This window comes from Homarus americanus, unplaced genomic scaffold, assembly GCF_018991925.1.
Source record: "Homarus americanus isolate GMGI-L3 unplaced genomic scaffold, GMGI_Hamer_2.0 scaffold32929, whole genome shotgun sequence".
NCBI lineage: Eukaryota > Metazoa > Arthropoda > Malacostraca > Decapoda > Nephropidae > Homarus > Homarus americanus.
In genome coordinates, this window is record NW_024737097.1 from 6,733,708 (window position 1) to 6,745,536 (window position 11,829).

Here is an 11,829-nt window from a genome sequence, read left to right on the forward strand (position 1 = left end):
AGGGTGAATATAGACAGTGAAACAGACAGGAGGTTGACAAAAATAGACAGATTTATACATACACAAATAGACAATATGGCAACTAACATGACAGACAGACAGCTGACTGACTGGTTCCCCTTAGACAAACAGGCAGACACACGCCAACAACGGATAAGACAGACAGATTTGACGACACAAAGAGTACAGACGGGTTTACAGTCAAACACCACGCAGACGAACAGACAGTTGGGATGGCAATAGACAGGACCGATAGACTTGAGACAGCTTAGAAGGCATTTATAAACAAGAATAACACTAAATTGACCATAGCTGCATCAGTGAGGGTAGGAGGTCTTACATCCACCAGCGTAAATAATAAGACCATTGAAAACTAACACCTTCGCCCGGAAAGAACATCGATGGTCGGTCAGTCATGTGAGATGGGCCTAAAACTGACTAACGTAGATGATGACTATGAAGACTTAACACAGGTGATGACTTAAGCAGATGGTGACTAATATAACCAGAATCAAGGTCACTTCTCTACATAATATAATTTATCTCGGAATGATCATCGGTGATTCATAATAATTTTGTTTAATGATTTTAACCTCTCCTTATGGCGAATATTTCTTTAATTAATTATTCTAACCTTTATTCTATTCCTTCTTATAGTATATTAGATACTGTAAGTATCACGATCACGACCAAGATTATAACAACCACGACCATGATTATAACAACCACGACAATGATTATAACAACCACGACTATGATCATAACCACGACAATGATTATAACAACCACGACCATGATTATAACAACTACGACCATGATCATAACCACGACCATGCTTATAACAACCACGACCATGATTATAACAACCACGACATGGATTATAACAACCACGACTATGATTATAACAACCACGACTATGATTATAACAACCACGACCATGATTATAACACGACCATGATTATAACACCCACGACCATGTTTGTAACAACCACGACTATGATTGTAACAAGCACGACCATGATTATAACAACCACGACTATGATTATAACAACCACGACCATGATTATAACAACCACGACTATGATTATAACACCCACGACCATGAATATAACAACCACGACTATGATTATAACAACCACGACTATGATTGTAACAACCATGACCATTATTATAACCACGACCATGATTATAACAATCACGACAATGATTATAACAATCACGACTATGATTATAACAACCACTACCATGATTATAACAACCGCGACTATGATTATAACAACCACGATCATGAATATAACAACCACGACCATGATTATAACACCCACGACCATGTTTGTAACAACCACGACTATGATTGTAACAAGCACGACCATGATTATAACAACCACGACTATGATTATAACAACCACGACCATGATTATAACAACCACGACTATGATTATAACACCCACGACCATGAATATAACAACCACGACTATGATTATAACAACCACGACTATGATTGTAACAACCATGACCATTATTATAACCACGACCATGATTATAACAATCACGACAATGATTATAACAATCACGACTATGATTATAACAACCACTACCATGATTATAACAACCGCGACTATGATTATAACAACCACGATCATGAATATAACAACCACGACCATGATTATAACACCCACGACCATGTTTGTAACAACCACGACTATGATTGTAACAAGCACGACCATGATTATAACAACCACGACTATGATTATAACAACCACGACCATGATTATAACAACCACGACTATGATTATAACACCCACGACCATGAATATAACAACCACGACTATGATTATAACAACCACGACCATGATTATCTCATATACTATAGGAATAGCCGTGTGTCTGTGTCTGTGTGTGTGTCTGTTCTGGGCAGCCGAAATGGCACCATCGTTTTTCATCAAACTTGGTGGAAAAACCGCAAAAAAATCGTAGAGTGGAACAAACCTGGTAGGTTTCTTTAGGAAGGCATTAATTAACCATTTTATTTACGCTGTAAAACGATGTCACTGTACGCTGCCAGCCTTCTGGCGGTTGCGTGCTAGCCAAGCATGAGCGTTCGAACTTTCAAGCTTTGGTAAACTGTACCACCGGGCACGAAGTGCCCACGATCACTTGTATATATACTGTATATTTATATTTTTTTTCTTCGATTTTTCTTTATTTTTATGGGGATTAGCCCACCCGGGCACAGTTCTTAGACCCACAACTGGGCATAGGGGGCGAAAAAATATGAGTAAAAGGAAAAAAAAAGGTTATATTAATTTACACCACGAAGATGCCGGAAAACCAGTGATACAAATATAATACATAATAAAAAGGTGCTGAGAAGGTCATTCTATAGGAATATAGGGCATTTCAAAATAATACCAGTGCAAAAATAAAAATGATAGGGAGTGAACACATTGGTTGACTATGATTTGTTGATAATTTTGACAATGGTTGGAATTGGGCTGTTCTTATAGTGATCAGTGCTTGCTCCTACGGGCGGAATACGGTTGTGGTGTCGAACAGCAATTCGTGGACGAAGGATCTCGGGAGGAAGATAGATGCGGTGTCGAGGATGGACCAGAAGCTTTTCCCCAATTTTGCAGATGGGGTCATGGTGATGATGAGAGTGAGCCGAGAGGATCAGTGTGTTGAGCTCTTCTTGATATGTGGAGTAGGAGGGGGAGAAAATAATCTTGCACGTCCTCTTCTGCACCTTTTCTAGGTGTTTCCATTGTGTGGGATTTAGGGAGGAAAACCTGGCAGGGGCAGCATAGGTGAGCTTTGGAAATATGAATATTGAGAAAGCACTGAGGAGTTATGACGCGAGAACTCCGAGGGACTTGAGACGGCGGAGGGGGTGGAGACAAAAACTGGAGGATTTGACAATTTTAATGACGTGTGTTTTCCAATTTAGTTTGTTATCTATGGTGACGCCGAGGAGCTTGGTCGAGTCCACAACCTTAAATGTGTTGGGGCCCAAAGTAATGGACAGCGGTGGGGCAAGGTCAGAGGAGAGGTTGATGTACATAACCATGGTCTTGATATGGTTGATGGTGACATGATTGTTGGTGGCCTAATTTTGGACACTGTTCAATATATTCTGGAGGGTACTGTAGTCGGGAGCCGAGATGTTCACACCGATCCCAATGGTAGAGTCGTCGACATATTTCCAACGAGCGGAAGTTTCTCTTAGCGTATCTTTGATAAGCATGAGAAAACAGAGCGTTCCTATCTTAGTGCCTTGGGGAGCAACGCCACAGGTGGGGACAGCCCCTGAAAGCCATGGTATAACTCTTCTCCGAAACCCGAGGTCGATAGCTTTGTTGATGATTAAATTGTGGTCGACTTGGTCAAATGTCTTGGTGAAGTCAATGAAGGCGACAGGCACAGACGTCTTTCGTTTTTTCAGATGGCAGTAAATGTAGTCGAGAAAGCTGACAAGACAGTGAGTGGTGGAGGAAGTTTTCATATTGCCAAATTTCTGAGGATCTATGGCGTTTGCAATATCAGCATAGGTCCAGTGAAACACAAAACATTTGCAAATAAAGCTGGGTATTGGGGCGATGGCAATGGGTCGTAGCTCATTTCAGGATTGTAGGCTCGTTTACTTTTTTTTTTTTTTACGGGGAATAGCCCACCCGGGCACAGGTCATCAACCCACAACGGGGCCCGATAACACATTTGAGGTTTTCCAGTCAGCTGAGCATCTTGCTTGTCTGAGGAAAGCATTGATGATGAAGCAGAGAGGTTTAGCTACTTCCGGGGAGAACTCCTTGTAGACTTTCATTGGTAAGTCAATGGGGTGGTGGATCGCCTTAATTTCAGTTTGTTCAAACGCTTTGCCACTTCAGATTCTTCCACTAAGTCAGTAGGAAGGAGGCTAGTAGGTAAGCAGGGAGATTGGTTATATCCAGCCGGGAAGCGTCTGGCATATAGTTTCGAAATGGTTATTTGATTGCTCAGTTGCATCAACATTAGTGAGATGGCTAAGGAGGGGGAGGGGGTGTGTCTTATTGTTTAGTCCACAGAGTTCTTTAAACTTACCATACCACTGACTGGTGATGGTCTGCTTCAGGTGTTGCAGCTTGGTTGCGTAATAAGACTTCTTTGCAGCGCGTATTTTGCGGATAGTTTGGTTGTGAAGGGTCCTGTAGCTGTTGTTGTCGTTGAGATAAAAGTCGCTGTTTCTCTGTTGCATAAGTCTTTTGACCCGAAGTATGATCTTGCTAAGAGCAGTTGGGTGTAATCTGGAGGACTTCTCGGGAAAGTAGTGGTTTTGAGTTTCCGTGGTGGTCCTGGTGTAATTTGTCCATTTGGTTTTTATGTCACCCACACTAAGTACTTCAGTCCAGGGATGGTGAACTATCCACTGCCCGAAGAGATGCAATGCAGAGTCAGTAGTCGGCCCGTAAGACTTGACGTAGGGTTTCTGAAATTGTCTGGTAGTGGGAGCCGGAGACCAGAACACTGACAAGTGTCTATTACACCTGATAGGAGGCATTGGTTGAGATGGTTGATCTTGGTTTGCTAAGTCAGTTGTGTTACGAACCACGCCACCAATTGTCATGATCTACCTACCCAGCACTACGAACCACGCCATCTATTGTCCTGATCTATCTATCCAGCACCACGAGCAACGCCATCTAGGGACGAAACACGAGTATGACTAGTCTTAGTTACCACTCCGGGGTTTCCCTTCTCCATACCCTGGTTGTTGCGTCACCTCCTACAAGTCTTCTTCATCAGCTCCAGTTCAATGAGAGTTCAGTTCACTCTGGGAAGTGACCACAGGATCACCTATCCTGGAAACCTAAGGCACAGTGACTACCTACCATCGTCTTCAATACTCAGCCTTACTCGTCAGCCATCTCAGCTCCGCACTTAAGTATTTGTAATCTTACATTGCCTCCCCCACCTCCACCTTGCTTCAAATTATTGTATGTTGTATAAATATGTATATACTGTTAATGTTTAGGTTAAGTATGGTTAAGGGTAAATTATAGAAAGCTGAATATTTTGTTATGGAATTTATGGTACTTTATTATACTCAACAAAAACTCGCATCCTTTGTCTACCCTTTTATAGTCCGATTGTCTTTGTTTTGTTTTTTTGTTGCCTGTTGGGATCTGGGTAGACTTTTAACTATATTCTAAATCCCCAACTCGTAACAGTTAAGATCATGTTAAGGGTGTTTGGATCATGCGTAGCGAAGTTTACAGCTTGTGATAGTAGCAGCAGGTCCTTGATATCAGTGGTGTCATTTTCGTTATAAATCCCGCATAGTACCAGCTTGGCACATTGGTACCTAACTCTGATTTTACAGATTACTGATTGCCCCGGAGGGGGCTAGTATATTGGGCACCCCCTTACATCCTGTACAAGGTGAAGCGCAGAAGCGTTTACAGTGCCCAACTGGGAGGTATGCGGAGTCCATGCTTGCCTTTATGACTCATGCATTAAGGGCGTGGAAGCCTGAAGGGTCATGGGTTTTGTCAGCAAGTTACATAAAGTGACAGAATGATGAGTGTGTGGGGGGTGGGGGAAATTCCCGGTACATTTCATCTGTTTATAGCAAAGCGTGGCAGGTCCCTAATAATGTCAAGTGCCAGGCCAGTGACTAGGAGGAGGGATATCTGGTCAGGGAGGGAAGAGGTGTTGGTAACGGCTGGGGACCCGTAGGAGGAGGTAATGTCAAGTGCCAGGCCTGTCACTAGGAGGAGGGATATCTGGTCAGGGAGGGAAGAGGTGTTGGTAACGGCTGGGGACCTGTAGGAGGAGGTCATAGGGCAAGTGAGGATGTAGTGAGGGAGGGTGTGAGAGTCGGGTTGGCCACAAAGTTTACAAACAGTGCGGTGAGGCTCAGGGTTGCCAATGTACTCCCATAGGTACCTGTACCCTAGGCGCAGTCTCATGTATATAAGCTGTTGAGATCGAGTCAAGGATTGATATTCTTTGTAGTGGCGGTTGTCGTCACCGGTTACAGCGTCATAGTGGCATAGTGTGACGCTACCCCGTTGTTTCAGGTGTGTCCAATTTTCGTTGAATGCCTCTCGTTGTGTGGCGTGTATGCGAGATTTGAGATGATTCAGGGAGAGGGCGAGAGTGGCTTCAATATCTTCTTCTTGTGTAGCTTCTTTGGCAAGTCGATCAACAGTGTCACAGGCAGTTATTCCTATATGTGACGGGATCCAAAGAAACTTGACACGGATGTCATCAGTTTGTTCTAGCCTGGCAACGGCGGCTAGGGTGTGTTGGGCGGCAGGGGAGGAGGGGGAGGGTAATTTGAGCCTCGCTAGCGCAGAAGTGCTGTCACTGATTATCAGGAGGTTCCGGCATTCAGTGCGAGCATAGGTCGCCCCCTCATGAATGCCCGCGAGGATGGCTATGCTTTCTGTGTCAGTGGAGGAGGCCCAGTCGTGGACCCTGATTTTCTTGCGGGCCTGGCGCTCGGGAATCCATACAACTGCCCCAGCGCAGCCCAGCGTGGTGGCAGACCCATCACAGTAGACGAGGATAGGAGGGAGGGGGGTCGTAAGAGAAGAGGCGACATCACCAATCTTGCCAAGGCAGTTAAGTTTGAGCATATACCGCAGTTGGGTGGATTTACGACCAGGGAAGGTGTGGACGACAACATCAACACACGGGGAGTTCCACGGCGGTAGAGGTGGATGAGTGTACTCGGGAGGGAGAGAGGTGATAACGCAGGATGTCAGCAGCAGTGTGGACGGGCCAGTGTTGAGAGAGGGAGGGAGAGGTAGTGGGGGCAGGCCGGCGCAGGAGGGAGTCAAGATGTGAGTTCAGTGAGCGCAACAGGGGAGTCGGTTTCTCACTGCGAAGGAGTTTAACACCTAGGATGGCATTGAGAGCAGTAATTCGATCGCAGACTGGAAGCAGATCAGTTCACGATGCATGACTTCTATTCTGGTGGTCATAGGGCAGCCGAGGATGAGTCTCATCGCTCTGTTTTGGATTTTCTCTATGCTTTGTTTCTCGCGTTGGGAGGCAACTACAAGAACAGGGGAGGCATAATCTATGACAGCTTTGACGATAGCAATGTACATGAGGCGTAGGACCCTGACAGAGGCTCCTTTGAGGCCGTGGGTAAGGGACTGGAGGGGCCTCGTTCGTTGGCGGCACTGGGAGATGACGTGGGCGGCGACAGCAGAGGTGGTAGCGCTGGTAGTGGCACGCACGGGTAGACCAAGATACCTGTAGGGGCTTACTTGATCGATGTCTTGTCCTTGCAGAGTCAGCGGAGTCTGACGCCAGAAGTATGAGATGAACTTGGTTTTAGTGTTTGAGATGACTAGCCCGAGTGTTTGACAGGTCCGGGCGAACGTGGAGAGTATAGGTTGTTCATGTTGCACTGTAGTAATTTGGAGGAGGATATCATCAACGTAGCTAGATACAAGTTCACCTGTACAAGGCGCTGGTGAGGCCTGTGTTGGAGTACCCATCTATACCACTCGTCACACTCGGGAAGACTAGACTACAACAACTACAGAGCTTCCAAAACAAGTGTTTGAGTTCAGCCAGTGGCCAAGCGCCACCCTACCAGGAGACAGTGGAAACCATCCACCTAAGAAATAAAACAGAGGCCCTCAACTTCAGGTTCCATCGCCTAGGGAAGAAGGTTTGGGACAAGCTCCTGGACGACCCTCACAGCCCAGACCACCTACGCGGGGAAGACATCAACGGAGGGAGACCCCACGCCTGGTGGCCCCGGAGTCTGCCCGCACTACAACAACCCAACCCGCGATCCATCTATGTCCGCCACAGTGATCCACCTTAGATGAAATAAATTCACATTTAACAAGTCACAATCAAGTGAGTCCATAACGTAATACAGTATAAGATGTTAATAAACTTGTAATTGTAAAATCAATCTAGTCATTGTCTACTAAAATAACCATTGTGCAACCTCATTCTAAATCCTAGGTTAGCTTAGTTAGCCAACAAACTCTATAATATGTAAAACAAGGGGTGTCGTCCCCCTCTGTTTAACTCATTAAACTTCTTTTCCAACCTTTCCCCCCACGACTATATGTTGTGATTTCTCCATCCCTCATGTCTGGCTGTGCCTTGAGCCCCCAGCATGCCTTCCATCCTTTCCCCACCTTAACCTAAAAAAAAAAAAAAAAAAAAAAAAATCAGCGTAGCTTATGATGTGACCGTCTAGAGCGTGCTCAGCAAAGATGTCGTTGAGGCGGCAGATGGAGTCCATGAGTACATTAACGAGTGTAGGGCTGAGTACACCTCCCGGAGGCGTGCCAAGATCAAGGTCCCTGCTCTTAAAGTAGTGGCCCTGAAACCGGACAAGGGCCTGTCGACGGGAGAGGTAGTCAGCAATCCACGTGAGGAGTTTGCCCTTCACATCCATGTGAGTGAGACCCTCAATGATCACTTCACTATTGGCTTTATCAAAAGCACCCTTGAAGTCGACGAAGAGTGAGGTTTTGGCTGAGGTGTTCGCCATGTAGTGAGCGATGCAGTGAGCAGTACTCTTTCCGGGGCGGAAACCATAGAGGTCAGGGTGCAGGTGGGCTTCAATTTTCCAGTGGAGGCGGTGGCGTATCAGGCGCTCCATCATCTTTGAGACGCAGATGAGGGAGATTGGACGATATTCATCTTGTCTGCCTGGTTTAGGGACTGGGATGGTAGTGGCAGTCTTCCATAAGTGAGGCAGCTGACCAGTATCATAAGAAAGGTTAAATAGACAGAGGAGGGGCTTACCAGGGGTGGCAATAAGGGCATTTAGCACTTCATATGTGACGCCGTCATCGCCAGGGGCGGTGGACCGGCCGCGCTTAACAGCATTTAGTAGTTCACACTGTGTGAAAGGCACGTCAGTGTCTGCAGATAGGTCTTGGTACTCGGAGATGCGCTGTCGGCGTTGTGGTTGCAGTGCGAGGGTGAGGTCTCGTACAGCGGGTGGGAGTGCATCAATGGAGGCGGCCTCCTGCCACGTCTGGGAGAGCGCCTCGGTTCGGGCAGCTGGTCTGGGGCGGAGCGCGGGTCTGGCGTTGATGCCCCGGGCACTGTTAATGGTGCGCCATATATCACCTATAGATGTAGACTGGTCAATAGAAGAAGCAAAGTCAAACCACTGCTTCTCTCGTGCGAGAGTGATGGCACATTGGAGCTCTTTATTTGTGCGCATCAGGAAGCGTAGAGCATCAGGGGAGCTGGGAGATTTCTTCCACTGGCCGACTGCTAGTCGGTGCCATACTCGGATAGACTTAACATAAGGGTCGCGGTTAACATTCCAATGACTCCTGAGCTGGCGGTTAGGGCAGCGGTGTTTTGGGGCAGGGCGGAGGAGGGTAGTGCATTATTTGGACAGATCAAGGTAGAGTTGGTCTGCGGTGGTGTCAGTGTAATCCTGAAACCATTCAGCAATGGTAGTGATGAAGGCAGGTATGTTGGCAGGGGGTAGGCTGAGCCTAGGGCCCTTGGGTGGAGCGGGTATTCTCACATACTGGAGGGTAGTGTGGATAGGGAAATGGTCACTGTGGGGGGAGTGGAGGATGCGGGTGGAGTGTGGGCGGTGAGGGTCAGAGTAGAGAGCTATGTAGTCAAGTTTCCCTCCCCCGATGTGGGTGGGTGATGGAGGGCAGAGAAGACGTACAGGGTCATCAGTGGTTTGTAGGTAGGAGAGCCAGGAGTTACCCCGGGAGTTTGAGTGGGGCCCCTGGGAGCCGAGACTAGGGTGACGGGCATTGAGGTCCCCCACAAGGAGGGTGGGGGTGGAGGTGATATGGTGTGGTAGGACAGGTACAGTAGGGGTGGAGGGAGGCACATAGACATTGACAATATTGAGGGACACACCTTTTAGTGTGATTGTGATGGCGTGTGCGTCGGTGGTGTCGTCATCAAGGGGGACGTAGAGAGGTTGATAGGGGACATCCTTCTTGACGTAGATCCGCAGTCCACGTGCATGACCTCGTGGTAGTCCATCGATGCGAAGAACAGGGGTGGATGGGCTCTCAACACATGTGTAGCCACTGAGCACATGGGTACCAGCAGCACACCGCGTTTCTTGGAGGCACAACACGTCGATATTTTCAGTGTAGGCGTAGGTTTTGAGGGCACCAAACTTGTTTTGTAAGCCGTTTATGTTCCAGGTGAGTACCTGCAGTCCTGTAGCGTTGCTATCCATTGTAGTGTATTAGACTGATTTCAGGCTGGCCGGTTGGGTACATGTGTACCCCTGACGTGGACGGATGGGCCTTAGGTGCAGGCATGTCGGCGGAGCTTGGGTGGCCGGGAGTGGAGTCGTCAGGTCTGGAAGGGAGCCCTGGTGGAGACAGCACAGGAGCAGGCGTGGCTTGCGGTGGGTAGACGGGTTGAGCCACCACGTGACGTGAGGATAAGGCAGGGCTTGGCGCGGGGGCAGCAGGACGCACAGGCAGTGAGCAGGGGGGGCTACCAGCTTGTGTCAAACCAAAAGAGGGGAGTGACAGGGTGGCAGCCTCGGGCAAGAGTTGGTTGTGTAGGTCGGAGATGGCGGTACAGAGTGTAGAGAAGAGTTGCTCAACATGCCTGACAAATTCTTGGAAGAGGTACATGATTTGTGTCATGTCACTGGGGGGCTTGGTGGGGGCACTGGTGGGAGCACGAGGCTTGACACAGCGTGGGGCAAGGGGGGTTGTGGGGCACTGATGGAGCACGAGGCTGGGACATGTGGGGTAAGGGGGTTGGGGCACTAGTGGGGGAGCACGAGGCTGGACAGCGTGGGGGGGTGGGGGGTTGTGGGGGGCACTGGTGGGAGCACGAGGCGACAGCGTGGAGGTAAGGGGTGGTTGTGGGGGCACTGGTGGGGAGCACGAGGCTGGACAGCATGAGGGTGGCAGGGGTTGCGGGGGAGCACTGTGGTGGGAGCACGGTGCCTGACAGCGTGAAGGTATAAGCAGGGGGGGCACTGGTGGGAGCACTCCAGGCCTGGACAGCGGGGGGCAAGGGGGGTTATGGGGGCACCCCAGGGGAGCATGAGGCTGGACAACGTGAGAGTAGAAGCTAAAATGAGGGGGGGCACTGGTGGGATCACGAGGCTTGACAGAGTCAAGATAGAGACAGGGAAGAGGCTCAGTTGTGGTTGAGTTAGGGAACGGCAGGTGCCGTTGTTGTGGTGTAGCCTGGAGAAGCCAGGCAGAGGCAGGTGTCCCAGTAGACTGGGGGGAGCGTTGTGGTCGACGCGGCCCTCGGGGAGCTGAGGTGGTTTGAGGTGGTAATGAGGTCATTGATAAGAGTGTCTCTGGCGGGTGAGCGAGGCGGATGGTATGCCACACAGTATACGATAGAGGCAGTGTGGCGAGGATGGGCACGTGGCACAACATATTCAGTCAGTCAAAGAGCCAGCGACCCCACCTTAAATCTCGAACTGGCAATTTTTACCTGACAATACGTGGTAAAGTAAGGTTCTATGTAAAGGTGATTGTGATTGGTGGATCTATTTTCAGCTGTATTACTGTCAGGATAAATATTAAGCAATCCATTGGAAGGATTTTTATAATAATAAACTATTCATTGTTATTTAATATCACGAGATGCTTCCAAATGTTCGTATATTGGCTTAAATACTGAAGAAAATTTGATCTGAGAATTTTGTGGCAGTCCTCGTTCCTCGTTGTAGATGAGTTGCCAATTCAATAATAAAATTTGTACATTACTTAAGGAAATATGTGAACATTTTGAAACTTCTCATGATCTTAAATAACAATGAATAGTTTATTATTAAAAAAAATATACCAATGGATTGTTTAATACTTATCCTATATTTATCCTACAATGCCTCCA

The 11,829-nt window shown here is 47.8% G+C and overlaps 1 protein-coding gene across 1 annotated transcript; it reads right to left on the bottom strand.

Moving 5' to 3' along the window:
- Positions 1-10,184: 10,184 nt before the first annotated feature.
- Positions 10,185-11,273, bottom strand: LOC121873370 (vegetative cell wall protein gp1-like). The gene has a single exon (XM_042376922.1). It carries the CDS (start codon positions 11,271-11,273, stop codon positions 10,185-10,187), a length of 1,089 nt encoding a protein of 362 aa, XP_042232856.1.
- Positions 11,274-11,829: the final 556 nt, after the last annotated feature.